Raw genomic sequence first — 22,665 nt, forward strand, 5'->3', positions numbered from 1 at the left:
CTGTTTAAGATTCCTTATTCTAACTTTTTGCAAACTCGGGTCCTAGAAGAGACTTGTAAGATTGTCGTGTTTTACATATTGTCAGTAATTCTTACTAATCCCCTAACATAAAATGCAACGCCATTGGCACGTAAGCGAGCCCTTAATTCTACAAATGACCGTTCAGCATTATGGGATTGCATTAAAAACTGCAGCAGTAAATTCACTGAGTGAATTCATTGAATTCTCTGTTAAGAGAGTTTCTCCATCAGCACTATTCTCGCGATAAGATACTGGACCTGCATATTCACGCGTTTTCTTGGGGACCGGAGTCTGCGCGCAACATCTGCAAACAAGTAACTTCATCTTCCCCTCACCGCTTGTTTAAACTGCTGCTTAGGTGCTTTTAACAGGCCTTTACATTAGGTGCCATGGCCGATGCCGCGAAATCTTTTGCAAAAGACTTTTTAGCCGGTGGAGTTGCAGCTGCCATTTCTAAAACCGCCGTTGCACCAATCGAAAGAGTGAAACTGCTGCTGCAGGTGAGAACATTTTGTGCCTGCACGCTCGTAATGACATTTGACACCTGCCGTCTTGTGTTTTATTAGTCTTTTACAACGTTTGTTGCTCACCACTATCTAATACTGCTTTTAAAATGTGTAATAACATGCAAATTGCCATGTAGTAAAAACTGCACATCCTTGGGACGCCATGTCGAAAAGAACTGCAGCATCCTCACACCCTCGCGAGCATCCTCACCGTTCACGCGCAGTACACAACTTAGGAGCACGCGCATGATAATCACAACCATTAAAGACATTATATTCCCTTACTGCACTGTAATACAGCTAAGTCGCCCGTAAAAGTAATAGGTCTACTGAAAGGCCGAGCTAGCTGCATAGCTTTAGCACCTGTAAAGTGAATAGTTGCCACTTATGCGGATTTTATTGATTTTCCTGGAGCGAGTGCCGTTGCAGTACGCCATCCTTATGGTCACACTTTTCATCATCATTATTATTATTTGGACAACAGGGTTTCATCCGGCTATTAATGCCCCCTAGCATTTTACAAGCAGTTTACAATACAGTGCTTGAAAATGGTGTCATCAGAATAAGGAGTGTTACGTCACTCAAGTGTGCAATGCTGTGACCTCACTGACCTCACTGACCTCACTGTGACCGTGAGTGATGAGAAAAACGAGGCCATGTAACTTATGATGTTTTTGTTTTGTTGTTTTTTCCTCCACGCAGGTCCAGCATGCTAGCAAGCAAATCAGCGCCGACAAACATTACAAAGGAATCATCGACTGTGTCGTGAGGATCCCCAAAGAGCAAGGTTTCCTGTCTTTCTGGCGTGGCAACCTGGCCAACGTCATCCGCTACTTTCCCACGCAGGCCCTCAACTTCGCCTTCAAGGACAAGTACAAGAAGATCTTCTTGGGCGGCGTAGACAAGCACACGCAGTTCTGGCGTTACTTCGCCGGGAACCTAGCGTCGGGCGGAGCGGCAGGGGCCACCTCTCTATGTTTCGTGTACCCCCTTGACTTCGCACGTACCCGCCTGGCGGCCGACGTCGGCAAAGCGTCTTCGACACGGGAGTTCACGGGACTCGGGGACTGCCTGACCAAGATCTTCAGGTCGGACGGACTGCGCGGCCTGTATCAGGGCTTCGGGGTGTCCGTACAGGGCATCATCATCTACAGAGCGGCCTACTTTGGGGTCTACGATACAGCCAAAGGTAAAGGCAGTGAACCTAACACTGACTATAACACACACTGTAGCTGGTTGATGGGTGGTAATGTTCGGGCATGTCCACTGGCTCACGCTTGGCTCCTGTGCGCGGTCAGGGATGCTTCCTGATCCTAAGAACACCCACATCATCGTCAGCTGGATGATAGCACAGTCTGTGACGGCGGTGGCTGGAGTGGTGTCGTACCCCTTCGACACGGTGAGGCGTCGCATGATGATGCAGTCTGGACGCAAAGGAGGTACGGTACACACACACACACACACACACACACACACACACACACACACACACACGTGCATGCACTGAAGTCATAGTTCATACCACCCCAGTGAGGGCAGTGGAGTGACTCTCCTTCTGGGCTTCAGTAGAACCTCAAGGTTAATGTTTGTTCTTGCAGCGGATATTATGTACACCGGGACCCTGGACTGCTGGAGGAAGATCGCGCGTGATGAAGGTGGCAAAGCGTTCTTCAAAGGGGCCTGGTCTAATGTTCTCAGGGGCATGGGAGGTGCATTTGTGCTTGTGCTATATGACGAATTCAAGAAGTTTGTTTAATTGCATAAAACGGCCGTATTCATAAATTCTGTTGAGTGTATAGAGGACGCCTTGGTTATCTACACGTTTACGCCTATAGAAATTCACATTATTTATCCGGGGTAGTATTTATTTAAAACTTATGCGAATAAATTGTTAATTGTATGTTCTGATGCCTACAAACAACACTTTTAAAATCTCACATGAGAGAGGAGATGTTTTGGCCTTGTGTACACACACACAACATATAACAAAAAACCAGTGTGTGCTCATGTAAAGCATTTGGACACTATTTTCCCATGTTCAGGCTCTTATGTAGTACCTGACATGCACCAATGGCGTGTAGCAATCAGTAAATTAAACAAAAGTCAATAGAAAAAAAAAATCCATCTTATGCAATTGCATTATGCCACCTGAAGATGGTGCAATTTAACTTCTTTTTGTTAAATTTGCGTGCTATGTTGCCATAATCCATGTCTCCATTTTTTTCTCCACTACAATTGAACTAAGGACTCTGATAATAAGCATATAACATATAATTTTCAAAGCAACGAGTGGCACTGTGATGCAGCAGAATGAAATTCAGGTGGTGTTTTTTTTTTCTCTTCAGTCTGAAGTTAGACGAGCTTGTGCTCGGAGGGCTAGTGTGTTATTAAATAAGAGATGTATTCAGTGTGACACTTGAATTCCCATCTATCTCCCTCTGTGTCGGAGGCGAGATCAGCACAGTTCACAACTCCAGCACTGAGACCTCCGAGCCAGAGAAATGACCTTCACATTCAGAGACTGGCTGACAGGAAAAGTATCCTCGGTTTCCATTATTTCTCTTGTGGAATGCCAGTGAAGTATTTTCCTTCTCTAATAATGAGCGGAGTCATATTTTCACGGTGATTTTCTTGTCACTTTGAGTCCTTGGTTACGTCTGGTTGATCGTGATGAAGTAGACCTCTTTAGCAGGAGTACGAGTGCGAGACACAACCAAAGGCCATTGCAATGCGACGTCACACAAGCATGTTAAACACACTGTATTCAGAGGACATAAAATATATTTGCAGACGTGTGGTTATTCCTGACTGAACAGAAGAACTGCTTGTAAACCCAATAAAAGTGAATACCTCAGATGCTTGGAGATGAGTTTGTTAACATTATGAGGCCTTTCTTTTGTGGTCACCGCAAGAAATTAACACCAGTAAACTAGTACAATGACATTACCATGTAGACTCCAAACAAAACACAAGCCATTGTAATTTTGCCCGGTACTGCAAATGCATAATCCTCTGTGTAGTAAACTTCATATATTTATGTGGAAGTGATGAATGAAACATCAATGATCCAATGATTCCAAGTACTTCCAAGAGTCTGTAATCAGGCCACTCTGCAAAGACAGCAGGCCACGCCCCATAATGCCCATAATGTCTCCCAGTGTGTTTACCAGTATCAACACAGAGACGCTGCAAGTCTTTGTAATGGAAACCACGCAAGTATTGCAAGTTGCACAGAGATCAAAGGCCAACGTAATTTACTGGAATGGCTGTAAAACTGAGCAATCTTCTGTAACCTGAGATGCTTCATCTGACTCCTGCTGTACTGTACATGAATCATATTAAGTCATTTTCTTCAAATGCAACTCCGACAAGGGCACAGAATTGCCAGCCTGCAAGTAATTATAATCCTAGTGTTAAGTACTTTGATATTAGGATGATGGTTCAGAGCCATCAAGGGCCCTCAGATAGCAGGCGATCCACAAGTGATTCCACATGCTCACACTGTAGAGGATGGTGGTTATGTGGAGAGCATGTGACATTATCTGTTCCCTCTACAGGAGCCATTTTGTTTACATTGTCTTTATGGCTTATTATATATATATATATATATATATATATATATATATATATATATATATATATATATATATATATATATATATATATATTTTTTTTTTTTTGAAGAGATAATGAATCAATGAATTGGAGAATGTGTAACATTCACACCTTCTGATCTTGGTTCTACAAGTAAATGGTTTATTTTCATGCATTTGGAGTCTTGTCTGTGAATGTGATGCTTCCTAACATGCAAGTGGAGTAAAATTACACAACTTGAACAGCAGTAACAAACCAAAAGTACTGGACGCTCCTTCTGTGGCTTCTGGGAGAGTCAGGAAGTTGCACAAAAGGCTTCCTCGGTGGTCAACACCACAGAAATGATTAGATCTTCAGACACAAGCATTATGAAGCTTTCAACGGAACAAGAGCAGATGAGAATAACTGGCTTTTGAATGCAAGATGACATCCACAGCTCAAATGAAAGCGCCTGCTGCTTCATTTGAGTGCAAACATTAGACCAATCAGTGAAAGCATTAAGCGTTTAGTTCACTGTTGGTGATTAGACTGAATTTTGGGAACGCTCAGAATCAAACCACTTCTGTCACCTTGTATCCTTAATAATAGCAGACATGATGGATCTCAAAAGCTAGCATCCATTTAACAAGTGTCCATGTTTCATCACATTTTGGACATCGACTGGTGAATGCTTAGCTGCAGATTACCATATATTCCCACACACAGACACCTCTATAAGAGAAAGTTAAGGCAGCCAGGGAACAGAAGACCACCAGAGCAGAACCAGCTACAGACTCATGGTCCATTCTCTCAGCACTCCAGTAACTCTGTTGTCATTTGGGGTCATCCCATGAGCCCGTCTTCACCCAGGAGCTTCACAGCAACGTCCACACACGGCGTGTGCTACAACTCTGCAACACTGTTAAGGTTTCTGAAATCGTCTCTAGACGTAGATCAAAACCATCAGGGTTCATAGTTTGGATTATAAATTTGTACAGCCCTCAGAGTTCTGTAGCTGGTACCAGGAGAACAGATTCACAACACACGGGTGTCAGGAAAGAGCTCCAAAATTTAATGATAATACATGTAGTTAAATACAGAATGAAGAAGATGTGTCTTAACACAATCGGGTAAGAATAATAACACATGTATGATTGGTGTTCTCCTTATCAGGAGAGGAGGTACAGTAGACTAGATCTAGGAGTAGTGGAAAAGTACACGGGGGAGAGAGAGGTAGAGAGAGAGAGAGGTAGAGAGAGAGAGAGAGAGAGAGAGATTCTAGCTGAGGAGCAGACACACAGATAAGGGAGTGAACTGAATCTCAGAGTGTTGTGTCTGAGGGTCACAGACAGTAAACCACAAATTCCCTTACAAACATTACATGACGTTCAATATCGTCTGATTTTTCATTTGAAAATAAACAGGTATGTCATTATGACAATGTCATCAAGACGCACTGATATGTTTATGCCTTGCTTAGCAGAGTTCAGCTATGTTTAAAGTGCTACAGCTTGATTGTTGCTGAACTGCACTCTCTGATTCTGCTCGTCTCCAAGTGCCTGAAAAAAACGTTCATGCCGATTTCACATTTATTATCAGTCACTCCCTGTCAGGCTGCTTGTGCTGCAAAGCCAGAGACTGCTGCGTGCATGTAGCTTTGCAGTTATCTGGTAGATTCACTGTCTGGAGCTCAGTTAAAGGATTAATGTTTGCTCTTTTAACCAAGGGAAAAAAATCCCCACCAGTACAGGTGGTGTACACTCCAGAAGCACTGCGCATGCACAGGTGATGAGAACGTTGATATGGAGGAAGCCTGCAGAAATCCTATAACGGAGAGAGGAAGCCGTGGTTGTTGTGGTCTTGAAAAACATGTTTTTTGCTGACAAAGTTCAAGATTTCAAGATTCTTCTGAACTGTACCAAGACACATTCATGGCTAGCTAATTGTAGCCTGGTCAAAACCAAAGTAGTTCTGTACTGTGTCCTCAACAATGACTCTGACAGGATGATGATAATTTGCTCATTTGCATGGTGATTGTTATTCATGTGTAAAATGAATGCTGGTAAATGCAATAAATGTAAATGTGAATGATGTGTGATTTGTTTGGCATGCGAGTTAATAGCCTAGACATACAAATGCATCGAGTTTTTTCTGTTTCAGTTTCTCTGATCTTGGCTGTGCCCTCAGTCCACGGACATGTTTCCCCCCTTCCACCAAACTAGCCATCACACTACTGGGTACGAGACCATCATCGTGGAGTGGCGCACTCCACACCCGAGCCCACGATGGTTTCTTCCTCCTGTGGAAGACGGTTGATGAACTTCTGAACTGCTCTCCGGCAACAATATCAATCAATTCCCCGACATTAGAAGGTGCTGGAGGAGAAGAGATGGTATGCATCTCCTGCTGCTCCCAAGGCAACAGTGTTGACTTTACTTTGATCCTGCGGTGCTTTGATTCACAGCTCTCTCGCCCTTTTAGCTAAACACATCATTGGAATTTCGCTCTTTGTTCCTGACAGGCCTTGTCTTGGTCTCCGCTCTTCATCAGATGCTGTTCACACCCCAGCAATCCAGCCGAGTTTCTCAGAGAGTTCTCCTGCTTCGTCTCCCTCTCTCGGCCTTTCCCTTTCACTCGCCATCACGATCTCTCCAGGCTGAGCAGACGTCCTGTCCTGCTGGTGGACAGGTTGCTCAACCTGCTGGTGGACAGGTGTCCTGTCCTTCTGCTGGACAGGCTCGGACGGGCTGCTGTGGTTGGTGTTTGTTGGACGGGGTAGAATTGCTGAGGTCCTGTGTGATATCTGGCAATAGGACGTAAAACAGCAGTAGCAGAATCAGTAGCAACAATAACCATGACAACAACAACAATAATAACAATAATTGTCTTTTAAGGTGAAAGATTTTTGATTAAGGAAATAGAGGCTAATTACTTACACAAATATTCAGAGGGTTGCTGCATGTTTTAAATGCCACATTTATTTTATTTTTTTGTCAGCCACCAGAGTGAGGATATGTTTCCAATAAACAGACAATTTGTAAAGAATATAAAAGAAAAAATTATAAAAATATACTATACACAGTTCTCTGACATATCAACTATTTACCCACACATCTTGTGTACAGAAACATTAAGGTTGTTTTATAAATTCCAACATCTATTACTGTTGATAAGAATCATTTAAATATCTGTCAGAAATATCTGTCAGTACACTGGTGTTACTGGATAAAACTAAAGAAAACAAAAAACACAGGCATAGTTATTGTTTATGTCATTCAGCAAAATCTATTCCCTCTAAAAATAGATAGAAATAACTGTAAGCATTACACATCAACCAGTCCAGGTGCACATTAGGTTATAGAACATTCAGGTGGTACGTGGTCACATTCTAACACAATCTGGTGTAGCCAATAAAGCAGTAATGAAAAATATTAATATCATTATGCCCATGCAGCATTTGCATAGGTTTCTACAAAACATGCCGCACAATTCACACTCATCCTAAATTGAATTAAACTATTTTCGCCTGTCATCAAACTACACACAATACTCCACAAAGACTAAATAAAACGAAACATTTTGGAAACTAACTAAAACCTATGACTGGAATGTTGCATTTATGTAAGAACTCAGATTCTTGGTTATGACACTCATTTGAACATTTGAACTCTAATTGTATGCGTGACCGCCTTCATATGCTTCCACAACTTCACTGGAGTCCACCTGCGCCTAATTGAATTGATAATTGATTTAATTGCATACTTAGAACGCGCACCTATTTATCTATATGAGGTCTGACAGCTGATTTCTGAGGTTGATAAAATTGTCTGTAGACATTCAAGATAAGGTTGTTTCAAAGGACAATTGTGGAGAAAGATACAAGAACCTTTCTGTGGCATGTAAAGTAGCCTAAAACACTGTAGCTTCCAGTTCTCAAATGGAAGAACTTTGGAACCACTAACAGTCTTCGTAGTCCAGGTCACACGTCCTGGGTAACTGGGAATGAAACACAAAAGAACCCTGTGGTCCTCTGGTTTGATGAGAGTTGGATTGAATTTTTTTGCTGTAATTTCTGGTGGCATGTATGGAAAAAAACCAGATAGTGAGCATCACCTCATTAATATCATCCTTACAGTCAAACAGTGGTGGCAGCATCTTGCAGTGGAGATGTATTTCTGTGACAGGGACTGGGAGACGAATAAGGATGGAGGAAAAGATGGATGCAGGAAGATAGAGGGCAATCCTGGGTAAAAGCCTTTTCCAAAGTAGCCAAGATTTCAGACTGGCTCGAAAGTTTATGTTTCAAGAAGACCAGGACCCAAAGCATATCACCAAGAAAACACGAGAGTAGCATAAATAAAACATTTAAAAACCTGGAACAGTTCTGGACTCAAACACAACAGGGCATCTCTGGAGAGGCATGAAGATACCTTTGCACAGACATTCCAACCTGCGAATGGGAAAAACATACAGCAATCGCGTAGGATCACTTCCTCAAAAAATGCTTGAAGCTGGAATCTTTGAAGCTGCCAAAAGTGCTTTAACTAAATACTAAGTCATGGGTCTGAATGCTTAAATGAATGGAATACTTAATTTTTAACAAAATTAACAAAATATTTCTAAAAACCTGTTTTTGGTGTGTCATTGGGGAGTATTGTGTAGATGAATTAATAATGACAGTGGTTAAATCCATTTTATTGATGAGTCTGAACTGTACCAAAATGTGTGAAAAGGTCTAAAAACGTTCCCCGTGCGCGGGTACGTGGAACCCCCCCAGCTGCTGCCTACAGACAGATTTGCACCTACAAGCTGAATAGCACCCTGATCTTCCCAGAGAGTGTGGGAACTGTACTTCATGACCATTTTCACTGGGTGCGTTTCAGACGTTCAGACACCCTCTACACTCTTGAAATGCTCCACGGTTCTCAGGCTGCACCATAAAATTACAGCCTGCACTGCCAACGCATTTTGACCTCTGCTGAAACCTCTTTACTTTCATTCTGTGGCTGCTGCTGAGTAAAAATATTCAGTGTAAAAGGCTACGGTGGTGGTGGTGGTTGGGGGGGGGGGTTTGTTTAAGCAAAGCTTCGAGAGGTTTATATGTATTCTGAATTACACCTTCAAATCCGAAAGCTTCAAGTGGTTGTAAGTTGGGCTTACCTTGACTACTGGCATGTTACATGACTACAAGAATGGCAGGAATAAGTCCTTCCATATTGGTTAAGGGTAGAGAATATTTCACACGTTGCATAATCACTTCCTGCCACATACTTGAATAACTACACAGATTGATTAGCTGGGGTTTTCTTCTGAGTCACTCTACTGTGGGTGGTAAACATTTTTGCTATAACTGCCTTAAAATAGGATTTTCACTCATTTGTAATGACTGATGCAGTTTTTCCCATCTCAGAAGACTTATCAAAACAAAGTCAGGTATTCTAATGGTCTGTTTTTTAGCGTCCCCCTGTGTTAGCTTCCACTATAACATGTAAAATATGTTTACGTAATTTTTTTACAACATTTTTTTTACATCATCATCTCGTGAATGTGCTGATATCTATTGAGCTGGTGTACTTACACTTGTATGGTACACTGTGAAATCTTAGAAGTAGACATGATTAGTCGGAACATTATGCTAACTACTTTTTTTTTTTCATTATGCTAACGAGGTGTTTTTCTTCCTCGGCCCATTATCTGGTTATCTTCATTCACACATTAGGTCTGGTGAGAACAAACCTCAGAATTCAGAGAAACTTCTGATGGGTCCTGCTGATAATATTAAAGAACGAGTATAACTATTTTTCTAGGAAACTTGGGGGCTGAGTCCAAGTGGGTTGTGACGGAAATGGTCTCTGTAAATGTCACCTCATACCTCAGTTGCAGTGGAAAAACTCATTTTGTCTGATTTTCTCATTTTATTCTTCCCTTTCTTAAACTGCATTTTGAAAATTAAATGTTCATGTTCTTGACTGACGTGTGCATTTTTGAAATGTTGCTTAACAAAAACAATTATTTGCTTATCTATATTAATTTTTTTTATAAATACAGAATAATCAAAGTATAGAAGTGATCATTTATTAAAGATATATTTAGGAGAGCTCAGGAGTTTTCTTCAGGATTGTTTCAGTTATTATTACTTGCTGATTATTTTAATAACATTTTATATTTCATATTTCTTGTTATTTATATTCTTTGGGGCACCACAGGCTTTCTTTTCCATTTTGAGTTATAAAATATTTTATTTCTGCTGACACAAGCAAATTTTAAGATCTACATAAGGCGCTTTGATAAGCCTGTGACAATGTATCTAAGCAACAATTATGATTATCATATACATGTAGTGAACTGCACAGAACATTACTTTGTTTGTAAACTACATGTTTCAGACTGATTAATATGGAATAAAATTTGGATGATTATTTATTAATAATATAGCTTCAAATAAGGAAAGATTCAATAATCAACAACGAGTTGCATTGGTGTAGACAACTGACTAATTTTATGACTTCAGAACTTCTTCGTCAGAACTTCAGAAAACTTATTCATCCTTTCAGGCTGTGGAGGACTGCCCGTTACGAGGACATACCCCCAGAAGGTTCCACGGCACCGAATGGCCGTGGGGTTTTAAAACGTTGCTTTAATGTCAAGGGCATGTTTGCTGAAGCAGTGTGCTGAGCTGTCCCATGAAGAGGCCGCGGCACAGAGAGAGAGGAAGGAACGAGAGAGGAAGGAACGAGAGAGGAAGGACGAGTGGGAAAGAAGACACAGTGAGGCAGCGTTGGTGCTTCACCGGCATCCTGCCTTCACATACAATAGGGTGAGGACTTCTCCCTGATGCAGGGCTGGCCATGAAGACCTGGAGAACGTGGCTACCGCTAGCCCTGTCTGTGGTTGCACTCTGTCTCCAAGCCAAGGCACAAAGCCTCTCAGCTGGTAAGTGCATTTAGTGTTCTCCCTACTACTGTAGATTTTATATTTTTCCCATTAAATCCTACTGGTACAGACCGTGATTGGTGAGATAATAAATAACAGTACATAGTACTATGTGACTTTGAGTGAATTAATATTCATTACTCTTATTCTAAAACTGTTTAGATATTAAATGCATTTTTGAATGGTGTTTTAAAAAAATGGTTTCAAAAATAAACTTGACAATTCTCGGTCCTCATTTTCGATTCATTTTAATTAGACAAACCAATTATGAAACTACAAACTAAACATGTAACTATTTCTCAGATTTACAAAGAGATTTGCAATAAGCATGGATGCCAGACTCAGACACGGAGTAGACCTTTAGTACAAAGACCGTTACAAACAGCTATGTTCTAGCTGAGGTGCATACACCCTAGCAGCTGATGCAGCTATGATAAGATTTTGTACATCACGGCAAGTACTGTGAGAGTGCAAGAACCACATCAAACATCTCCAGAAAGTAGCAGTGCACCCACAGTAACTCACGAATCCTGTGCAGGGAGATAAAGAAAATTAGCTTGCTGTGGTAAACCTTGGAATATGAGTGATCATGACATTTACGAGGACATTTAAACTTCTTTTTTTTTGTCATCTCAGAAGAATTTAATATGATGATTCAGAACACATCAAGCAGTATAAGTTTGGTTTGGGGAAAACCAAATGAAAGATTTACCGACATGTGCTACAGGACCCACATACAATACAGACGCCACTGTGAAACATCTTGGAAGGTACAGGTGACTCACAGAAACACTTATGAGCACAGGTATAAAACAACGCGCTTGTTTGACTGATTTGATTCGGGTTTGTCAATATTCCTTACAGAATGTTACCAACGTCCCAGGGTTCTCCTTTCAACTTCCTGCCCCAGACATGAAGGATAATTATGTTTTCAGGCTAAGGATGAGGCTGTACTGTATCAACGGAGATTGGGGCGAGTGGAGTCCAGAGAAATACTGGAAAAACGACAGAGGTAAAGGTGTCTCCTTCAGTCAGTGAGACCTTCCTCTCCTGGACAAGTAACACCATGACACATGTAATGAAAATGAACCATGTTCGTGGACATTGCTGTAAATCAATTTTTGGATAAATATTTCCATTTAGGATAATGCTGAACTGGTGTCTGCAAAACCCACATACATGCTTTCTTACTCAGGTCCTCCATGTGATCAGCTGCAGACAATATAGTGCAGATTTTCATCTTGTGTGTTTGTGTGTGTGTTTAAAACAGATCCCTGCATTGCTAAAACAACTGTTAGCATCAGGAATTATCTGTTGGTAACCGTGCTGCCCATGGCAGGCTTTCTCCTTTGCTTTGCCTTAACACAAGAGCGGTGAGTCTCATCTTCTACATCCTCTACCACACACCTGGAATAGGCTTGTTTGCTCCCACGTAGTTTTGAACTTTATTGCTAAGAGCATTTGACGAGTAGGCTTATGTCATAAATCTCTCCTCAAAGGGTAAGAAGACTTATCCTTCCTATTATTCCAGATCCAAAGCACACTCAGGAGAGCATTTTAAACATTGAGCCATTTCAGGTAAGCATCAGCAAGGGCCCTGTGAAAACTGCAGTGTAAGATGTCTGCCAGTCACCCTTTCCAGGCCCCGAACTGACCGATTTTCTCTTCCTCCTGAAGTGGTGGGGCAGCTTTTCACAGGCGTGTGAAGAGTGCAGGACAACGGAGATCCTGGTGATCTGTGAGCACGTGCAGGAGGACACTGAGATTCCTGCGTGTGGCGCAGAAGAGCCAACGCCACAAACGCAGCCCCCTCACGCAGCCACCGAGGCCCACGTTCACGACCTTAACGCTAACGTCATCGAGGTGCACGCACAGGTCCTGCCTGAGTGCACTGTAGCCCTGGGGTGCTCTCACACTTTGTCAGGCTACATTGTCCTCTAAGTGTTGCCCTTGTTGAGCTATGACGTTTGGCAGTTTATAGATTAAGTGGCTTTCTAACAAAGCCACTTAATAAATGTGTTGCTTTGGTTACTTTGCAGAATTGTCTCAGTGTGGTTGTGTGGGATTATTTCGAAATATATTTATTTATTTATTTATTTATTTATTTAATCAAAACAAAAACAAGTCCGCAAGGGTGCCCATTTGTACAACAGTGATTTGTACGTGGGAACTGTACAAGTTTTTATTTTATTGTGCAATACCACGTCTGGCCAAAAGAGGGCACTCTTACTATTCTCATGAGCGTGAGGCCGACTGGGGCATATCAAAGGCAGGGAAGAGCATGCTCTTCTTGGCATCACAGTCTGCCGTAAAAGGAGGATGTAGGTTAATTTGAAGGCTGATTTAAAAGATTAATGCGCAGCTGCCTGCATAATAGATGTGTAGCTTCGGTGTGACGCCATCACAAAGCCGGGACCGGGAGGACGTGCTCCTGCCACGTGCTCCCGCCACGTGCTCCTTAGCGCCGTGATTGATTGTGGGACAGAAAGGAAACGAGCGGGAGCGCGAGAGGCCTTTAAAACGCTCGTTAAGAGTCGCTCTTGTGAACTTTAGGATTATTTTATATTTATGTATAATAACACACCAATTGCATTTTATGTGCACACATGTTTATTTCTTCACGTTTGTGCCTTCCGTACATGGCGTTTGTTAATTCGGACCCTGGTTGCCCAGTAGACTGTTCACTTAGCATTTCACATTTACAAAACGTATTTAAGAGCTTTTGTTGACATTACTTTCATTCAACATGGAAAAGGACAGAGAATGTGTTTGAATTTATTGGGATTAAGAAATTTGTTTCTGTGATTATTTGAAGCTTATAAGAAAGTTTACTTGGACATTCTAAATTCTACATTGCATGATGGAACTGGATAAACCATCAAGCCTGCATTTACTTGCACAAATTTCACCAAACTAGTGGCATGAATCTATAAGCCTGATATAGACTTCCACACTAGACTTAATTGTATGCACTAAATTGTATGTAACTTAATTGTATGCACTCAGACTGTGAAAGGGATCATTTCTGTCAAACACAGGGAACCATACAGGCCTGTCAGGTCTTACAGGCAGACCTAGAACCAAAGGAATTCTATATCTGACACGTACTACAATAATCATTTTATAGACTCATAGACCTGTCGGATCATGAGTTTTCATACCAGAGGACCTGTGAAGACCTCTGCATCAGAGAGGTTGCCTTTGAAAATATGAAAGGCAATATGCTAATACTGTTTAAGAAGTCCATGACAGATTGTGTGGTGAGAAAAGTGTTGTGAGTGTGGAATTATTTAGAAAGCTTGTAGCAGTGGATTGGGACTTGCAAACCAAGGACATGTCATTTGCATTCTCTACAGACCTGGAGCTCTATAAAAGCTCATAAACACAGCCTTAACTACAATGAACAATCTGATCTGTTCATCATAGCAGAGATCTCAAAATATTTTTTACTTGCCAACTTGTTACTCGGTCACTCTAATTGAGCTTTTGAACTTCTCAAAACTACAATGCATTTTTTGGAGGGGGGTGGGGGACTTTTTTTAATCAATGTTTCATCTTTCTTCTTCCAACCAACTGCTCTGTGGTGTAAACTCCCTTTGATGCGCAAACCTACAGCCTGGGGGTGGATGTGATTGAGCAGAGTGGAGAATACAGCAGTGTGCTCTGTGCCTAGCACCTGTGCACAGACCAAGGGGCCACGCAAACCCTGACCACAGAATTCTTGTGAAAACAAAGAAACGATCATGCAGTGGGGAGGGTGGGGGGGGGGGGGGTGAATGGTGTCCTGGTGTCCACAGCAGCTGTGCGCTCATGAAGAGGAGGGAGTCTTTATGTAGGTGATCTAAAAGCTGATGGGGATCAGTGGTCTGAACTTTACCTGGGCTTTTATTTTGTTGGGGTATTTTGTGCCATGTGGGTAGGATTTCATCTGAAGAAGGTCGCCTGCTTCAACAGATCAGCTCTAAATGTTGTTTCTCCAGACAGCTGAACTGCTCTCACAACCTCCAGGTTGCAGAAGAGTAGTGACAAACAGCTTGCTCAATTAATAAATTCATTACACTAAATATGGCTTACAGTCACGTTTCTTCAGGACTGCTTAATGATAATCAACACCCTAACAACTACATTTTTTTGTACTTTATTATTTTAATTATGCATTGTGCTTTTCTGGCAAATGGGAATGAACCTCAGTCCCCGGTGGATTGTTCTCTTAAACATTTACAGTGGTGTGTGTGTGTGTGTGTGTGTGTGTGTGTGTGTGTGTGTGTGTGTGTGTGTGTGTGTGTGTGCATGAGAGAGTGAGACAGAGTGTCTACTATCACTAAAAGAGCTAAACTCCAGCAGCACACGTTGACCCATGTGCACACACACAAGTGCACACTCAGACTCACGTGTACACAACCACGCACACTCAGATCCACATGCACACACGCCCATGCACATTCAGACCCACGTGCACACGCCCATGCACACTCAGATCCACGTGCACACACGCACGCACACTCAGACCCACGTGCACACACGCACGCACACTCAGACCCACGTGCACACACGCCCATGCACACTCAGACCCACATGCACACACGCACGCACACTCAGACCCACGTGCACACACGCACGCGCACTCAGACCCACGTGCACACGCCCATGCACACTCAGACCCACGTGCACACGCCCATGCACAATCAGATCCACGTGCACACACGCACGCACACTCAGACCCATGTGCACACACGCACGCACACTCAGACCCACGTGCACACACGCATGCACACTCAGACCCACGTGCACACACGTGGCGTAGGAGCCTCACTGGAATGGCATGTTTTATTTATTGTAATGTTTTACTGGGAGAGGATTCATTATCATAAAGGCCCCGAGACATTCGGCACAAAGCGCAAGGCGCCCTGCACTCTTTACACGACGCCTAAGAACACGTGCAGGTGGGGCGGCGGCTGACGCACGATCTGGGAGGAACCACAGCGACGTGACAGAAGTTGACAGTGTCAAAGAAGCGCCGCTTCTCGTCCATAAACTGTCCCTGAAGCACACACTTACGGGAGGTGTGAAACACCACCGCTTTTCCACCAGCCTCGTTTTTTTTGGTACCATCACTGTGTTAATATGGTGTGTCTAGACTGTCAGGGGCCCCAGGCAGTAAACGGCTGATGACAAACACAACTGTTGGCGAACCCACTGGAGGCTGACCATCCCGTAGCCGCGCTAGGACCTGTAACACACAGCCCAGTAAAGCTGCCCGATTGGTCATCGTAGACTGTTCTTTGGTGTGGGTTTGTGTGCAGGCATGTGTGGGTGTGTATGTGTGTGTGTGTGTGTGCTAAAAAAAGAGGATGCAGGATAAACGATGTGTGGGATTGTGGCTTAAAAAAACTCGATGAACTCTGCAGAGACCTTCTTTTCTATTCAATTATTTAGAGTTAAAGGAAAGAGATGTGAGATCCCCTCTGAAGCCCGGCTGCTGGAGACGAATGAATAACATTTATACAGTTGCTTTACCAAATAGCCGGATATGGAAACAAACACCTCCTCTTTGTGTCCTCAGCGCTCCCCACGCTCCCCACGCTCCCCACGCCTCCCCACGCCTCCCCACGCTCCCCACGCCTCCCCACGCTCCCCACGCTCCCCACGCCTCCCCACGCCTCCCCACGCTCCCCACGCTCCCCACGCTCCCCACGCCTCCCCACGCTCCCCACGCCTCCCCACGCTCCCCACGCCTCCTCAGCACCAGCACAGTCTCGTGGAAAACTCCTCGCGTCCACACGGCCTGGAAATGATCACAAATGCCTTGGAGTTTAACGTATTCGGGGATGTTGTAGGCAAATATTCCCACCTTTCTTCCTCCTACGTCTCCTGTCTCGTGTTTCCAGAGGAGGCAGCTGGTTGGGGGGGGGGGGGGGGGGGGGGGGGGGATCAACAACCTGCCGCCATTTAATTTTATTAAAGCATAAAAAAGAGAAAACTTTCCCACCTCCCACTGGCATGTCTTAACTCCTCGCACTTTGGCACATGATTGCATAAAAAGGTGTCAGTGCCATGTGCCGCAGTAATGCCTCTAATTATGTTGAACTCAAATAAATAAATAATCTGCTTTTCACCGGGCGAGCGTGACAGGTTTGCCAACAGTTTGACAAATGGAAGAAGCGCTTGCAAATGTTGCACGTGTAGAGCGCTGCGGTGGGGAGAGCATGGAGGACGGCGCCAGAGTTTTGACAGCCAGGGTTTCCCCCCTCCTGTGGTAATAGTCTCACCCCTCCATGTGGAATAAACCTCCGTTTTGAAGAGTACAGGAACGGCGAACCATGTGGCACCGCAGCTGACCCGCCGTCCGTTAGCTGACCCGCCGTCCGTTAGCTGCTCTCCTTTGTGACCTCGAGACGCTCGGCGGTCCCGTCATGGTCGGGACAGCGTCTCCGAGCGTCCTGCCTACAGGTCGGCGTTGTCCCGACCAGTAGGCAGGACGCTCGGAGACGCCCGTCTTGTGCTCTCGCAAGCAGACGGGAGACGGAGCGGGTCCGTCCGGTACATTTTCGCTCTTGGAGATGGGAGGACTGCTGTTTGGGCCTTGGGCTTCTTGAAGCAGGCCTGGTGTGTGCTGCTCTGATGATTATTTTGTTGGCACCAGCGTAGGAGGGAAGTGGCTCTCTCAGTCGAAGCAGAGTGACCAATCACGGGTCTTCCTGCTCCACCCTGAACTGCACCTGCTCATGACCAGGAGGCTGAATGACCAATCACAATAATCCAGCCTGTTTCCTTTTTTATTAAATATTATATAATATTTCAACACAAAATTTCTATAGGTATTTGAAGAAGCTGTCCTGGGTATTTTAAAGGGCTCTTTGATGGATTCATTCAGGGCTGGTGGGGTTAAAAGTGGGATTAAGTTACCAGAGCTGGAAGTTGGGGGAAGGCCATTGAAGAATCTGGCATTTTATTTTCCTTGAATTATTAATATCATCTTAAGATCACAAGAAAAGATCGCTAACTAATGTATATTTAATGTTCTGAGTAAATAAATCACTTGATTGATGGATTGAATTGTGTGTCCTAGACTACATACAGTGTCTGAGAAGAGGCACCCTCCCCCCTTGCATGAAATGGTTTAGTCCACCTTCACCGGGCTTTTTAACCAAGCGCATTTCACTTCGCTTTCATTCTGCTGAAGCAGCATCGTATCTGTGCTTATGGAAGATGATGCCCAAAAACGCTAAACCTGCTTTTCAGAAATGAACAGAGAGGCAGGAAAGAGACAAAAAAGAAATGAGGGAAAGCAACTGCTCACAAACTTCTTGGTTGAGCCCAAATGTTAAAGCAAATAGCCTACGTTAAGCAAACTCCTCAAGTGGGGGGTTGGGGGGTGGTATAGGCCCATAGGCACTGCTTGTGCAAAGGGCCCAGAATGTTACGCCCCTGGATTCATTAATAGGTTATTTAAAGAGTTATGATACTATAAGCACCTTAATTAGTAGAAACAGGATTAATTGTATGTGTATGTACACTAGTAATTAGATCTGTCTTCATCACTGGGCAGTACTGAATGACACACCATTTGTGTACACTGATTTGCCAGAATCAGATGCTGCCAAAATGAACATAGTCCATCTCATGAGTGGGGAGTGTTTACCCCTCCTTTTAACAAACACATACACACACACACACACACACACACACACACACACACACACACACACACACACACACACACACACACACACTCACACACACAAACACACCGGCCTTATGCAGAGAATATCCATCTGCTCCAGAAGTGTCATTTGATACCAGCACAGCAGCTGTTTTCAAGATGCTTTTTTCACTACTATTAAGTATTCACATTTACAAACTAACCCTGTTCATAGATGAAGTCTTCCTCCATAAATTATAGATGGTGAAACAATTTCTAAAACATGTTCATTAAAGACAACACTGTCTTTAAAAAAATGTAAGAAAGAAACATAAGAAGAAAAAGGGAACCGGCTCATAAATATTTCTAAAAAGCAAATCTCGAGACACAAAAAGACAGACTCCTTCTTCTGCAACTCAAACATGTGAGAGGCATCACATCAGCACTGACTTGCAGACGTCCTGAAGCTCACACACAAGACGCAAGCTCACACACAAACGCACCCACACGCACAAACGCACGCACGCGCAAACACACACACACACACACACACACACACACACACACACACACACACACACACACACACACCAGCACTGGCAACACTCCTCCCTGAGAGGGGCTGTGCTGGAACGCTCCCACTCGCACCCGTGACGTGATGTTTGCGCGTGTGACACGTGAGCTCCTTTAATCTCTTCGCTCAGCTTGTTGAGCATCAAATTGAAATATCCTGAACAGATGTAAAAACACACGTGAGCCTGGGCCGCGTGAGCGGTGCCGAGCTCCGTTTCATCTGCCGGTGATGGCAGCCTTAAGGAGATCTTTTTAAAATTTCATCACTATTCAAAAGGATAATTAATCCGTACCCCCAGGCTTTGATTATGCTCCACACAGTGTGTTCGGCTGGCGTGGAGATAATGAGACACTCGCGAGGCCCTGACGCCGCTCCCCAACAAACACGCTGCCAGTTGCGGCGCGCGATGCTTAAGATTCTGCTAAGGTACCGCGTCGAGGTGCGAGTCGTCCCGCTTTAATTTGGATCACAATGAAGCCGGGGCGGCGCGTGCTGGGCGGCTGCGTGTGCCGTGAGTGTCGGCTCCACGCCGGAGACCCCTCGCGCACTCCGACGGTGCACTCCTATTTCAAGCGGCGATGCCGGCCCCTCCTCCATCACCCCCCCCCACCACCACCACCATCACCACCACCACCACCCCGTACCCTCTGTGCCCCCCCCCCCCCCCCCCCCCACGAACCCACTAGAGGCGGGTCCGGCGGGGTTCGCTGACGGGAGAGTGACAGGCGTTGTTGTTGGAGGTGGGGAGAGCGGGTGGGCGGATCTAATGAGGATCATCAGCTGGGATGATGCTCCTCCTTTTACACCGCCGGTGGTTTTTCCAGGGAGGAAAAAAAAAGAAAACCCAAAGAAGCGCTTCACTCAGCCTCACCCCGTGACCCCTACGTCCCCTAAACCAGCTGAGTTCGGGGCAATTACCGCTCCGTGCTGCCCAGCGCCGCCTTGCCCGGGCCAGGCGCTACAAAGCGGTCGTCCGGGTGCAGGGAGGCTCTGAGCGTGAACCGCAGCGTTACACACTCATCCCAGGGGACGTCCGGCCAGCATGTACGGGAGGTGATGACACCGTTTTATCAGTAAATGGATGAGAAAAAGGCCCATTCCAGATTACAGGAAGGTTTACTGCTCTTTGTGATGCCCTGCCTCGTTAATGAAGGCAACGGCTGGGTGTGGGGGTGAGTGTGGGTGTAGGGGGGTAGGTGGGATGGTAGGGGTAGATGTGGGGGTATGTATGGATAGGTATGGGTGTGGGTGTAGGGGTGGGTGTGTGGGTAGGTGTGGTGGTGGCGGTGCTTGTTAATAGAAATGCTCTGCATGTGGACAAGATACCAAATGAAAGACGTTGGTATTATTGTTTTGTAGGGTGTGAGTGACGGAAAGAGTGAATAATCTTTCTTTATGCAATATTATTCACAACCCAGCCACATCCCTAACATGAGACCTGGAATATGCTTAGTAGTTAAGACCAAATATGCAAAACAGAGTTAATTAAAAATGAAAAACCCATTTCAGCGCTACGAAACTGCACCTTTGTCCCTGGACAGAGAAGTCATTAATGTGTCATCGGTGTGTCCAGGTTAGCACACACAAAATGGAAAATTAGTTGCATAACAGAGCACGGTTAAACTTATTATAAACACTTTCATATGGAAATCTATGTATGGAAAAAAACGTTAAAAAAATTCAACCCTCTCAGCACGATACCCAAACATACAGTAGACACCTCTGTTTGGGTAAAAGATGGTCTAATTAATTCCTTTGGGTTAAAGAACACACAATACTCAATCACCAGAGACCATAGAAAAAGCCTGAAAGCCTAATACATACACACACATACATGTGTGTGTGTACGCACGCACGCACACACACACACACACACACACACACACACACACACACACACACATATATGCACATACACTTTGCCGCCTGCTGTGAGCTCTTTCTCCTGATGCGGTAGATGTTGAGCACTGGAGCAGCTTCACACTACAGTGGATATTTGTAGCTCACGGCCTACAGAAAGAAGAGACTGGCACCTGAGACAGCCTCCAGCCACACCTCAGACGGCTGCACCTCAGACAGCCGCACCTCAGACGGCTGCACCTCAGACAGCCGCACCTCGGCAACTCAGCAATTTCCACGTGGCCACAACAGCTCCTGTGGCATAATCTAAAGAGTTGAGGAGTCTTAAGGAGCAGCTGTGTGTGTGTGTGTGTGTGTGTGTGTGTGTGTGTGTGTGTGTGTGTGTGTGTGTGTGTGTGTGTGTGTGTGTGTGTGTGTGTGTGAGACACCTACTGCAGCCCATTGTAAACAACACAGAGGTATCTGTACATATTCATGCAACAGAGAGCTTGGACAAGAACGAATGCTAAATGCAAATGAAGCCCATGTCTGAGAAACAGAAGGTAGGCCCCAGTGAGACTTGCTCAGTAGCCTCTAATGATACACACCCACCGACATATTTACGTCAGGAACGTTTACACATTAACCAGTGTAGACCGTGACTTCTATTTACATTTTGGAGCATCAGGCCAGGCGGTATACTTTCTTTGACTCCATCAGTTTGTGGCGACATTTAAGAGCAGCTAATGTGGAAGCCACCTCAGGAGAGCGCAGTCACGTGTTAGCGCTTACCTTCACCGAATGAAGAACAGGCCCCCCGACACTACAGCTCATATTTGTTAGGAGCCTCGTGGCATTTTAATGCGTTCTGGTGTTATTCAGCTGGGCTGAGTGCAGAAGGCCTCAGCGTCATCCGTATGGCTGCCGCGATCTCCCAAGATGCACTTCTATTATGCCTCTTGCAAGAGGCGTCTGCAGCAGTAATCGTTTCGAACTTCACATGGGCTTTTACACGGAAAATAATTTGATCTACGCCATCTGCCCCTGTGTGATGGATACATGTGTAGAGACACGAGTTTCTGACAATGGCATGTCCTTCCTCCACGCAGATAATAGCATGTCACTGTCACTGACCAGAACCGCCACGTGTTCCCGCACGGCTGAAGTGACATTTTGGAGGGTCTGGGGACCTGCTAGCGTGCATCCCAGCATCCTAAAATTCAATCTGGCGCTTGACACCAGGTGATATTAACTTTGGACAGATGAAGGATGGTTAGGAGACTATACATTTAACAAGCAGATGTGAAATTCAAAAACAGACTTCTGGGTGGACCACAACTGGTAGCTGATGTTGGAACATATTGGGATACTGATGTGATTATCTAGTTTGAAAGTTTGAAACAATTACCTACAGGATTTGTGGATTCATAACAGCTAGCAAGCTAACAGGCAGTTGATCAAAGATCTCGAGTTCCTTGGGGTGATCAGCGTTTTTCAGATTGTTTTACTGCAACAACAAAGCTTACCCAGTCTGCATCAGTCTGAACAGAACCTCTCGTTTTGGGCCGCCCAGACAG

General features: G+C 44.5%; 2 protein-coding genes across 2 annotated transcripts; both read left to right on the plus strand.

The window, feature by feature from the left end:
- The first annotated feature begins 272 nt into the window (after positions 1–272).
- slc25a6 (solute carrier family 25 member 6) lies at positions 273–3,381 on the plus strand. Its single transcript, XM_077001576.1, has 4 exons — positions 273–521; positions 1,230–1,716; positions 1,826–1,966; positions 2,126–3,381. The coding sequence occupies exons 1-4, from the start codon at positions 411–413 to the stop codon at positions 2,281–2,283; spliced, it is 897 nt and encodes a 298-aa protein (XP_076857691.1). The 5' UTR covers positions 273–410; the 3' UTR covers positions 2,284–3,381.
- A 7,298-nt stretch (positions 3,382–10,679) lies between these two features.
- On the plus strand, positions 10,680–13,143 carry crlf2 (cytokine receptor like factor 2). Its single transcript, XM_077001163.1, has 6 exons — positions 10,680–11,033; positions 11,670–11,803; positions 11,898–12,045; positions 12,304–12,406; positions 12,533–12,611; positions 12,711–13,143. The coding sequence occupies exons 1-6, from the start codon at positions 10,949–10,951 to the stop codon at positions 12,972–12,974; spliced, it is 813 nt and encodes a 270-aa protein (XP_076857278.1). The 5' UTR covers positions 10,680–10,948; the 3' UTR covers positions 12,975–13,143.
- The last annotated feature ends 9,522 nt before the right edge of the window (positions 13,144–22,665 follow it).

This window comes from Brachyhypopomus gauderio, chromosome 4, assembly GCF_052324685.1.
Source record: "Brachyhypopomus gauderio isolate BG-103 chromosome 4, BGAUD_0.2, whole genome shotgun sequence".
NCBI lineage: Eukaryota > Metazoa > Chordata > Actinopteri > Gymnotiformes > Hypopomidae > Brachyhypopomus > Brachyhypopomus gauderio.

Excerpts from the sequence above, each read along its gene's own strand:
- slc25a6 (XM_077001576.1), top strand. The coding sequence starts at position 411 with ATGGCCGATGCCGCGAAATCTTTTGCAAAAGACTTTTTAGCCGGTGGA. Across the intron at positions 522-1,229 it reads GAGTGAAACTGCTGCTGCAG|GTCCAGCATGCTAGCAAGCA; the intron begins GTGAGAACATTT and ends TCCTCCACGCAG. Across the intron at positions 1,967-2,125 it reads GCAGTCTGGACGCAAAGGAG|CGGATATTATGTACACCGGG; the intron begins GTACGGTACACA and ends TTGTTCTTGCAG.
- crlf2 (XM_077001163.1), top strand. The coding sequence starts at position 10,949 with ATGAAGACCTGGAGAACGTGGCTACCGCTAGCCCTGTCTGTGGTTGCA. Across the intron at positions 11,034-11,669 it reads GGCACAAAGCCTCTCAGCTG|AAGAATTTAATATGATGATT; the intron begins GTAAGTGCATTT and ends TTGTCATCTCAG. Across the intron at positions 12,612-12,710 it reads TAAACATTGAGCCATTTCAG|TGGTGGGGCAGCTTTTCACA; the intron begins GTAAGCATCAGC and ends TTCCTCCTGAAG.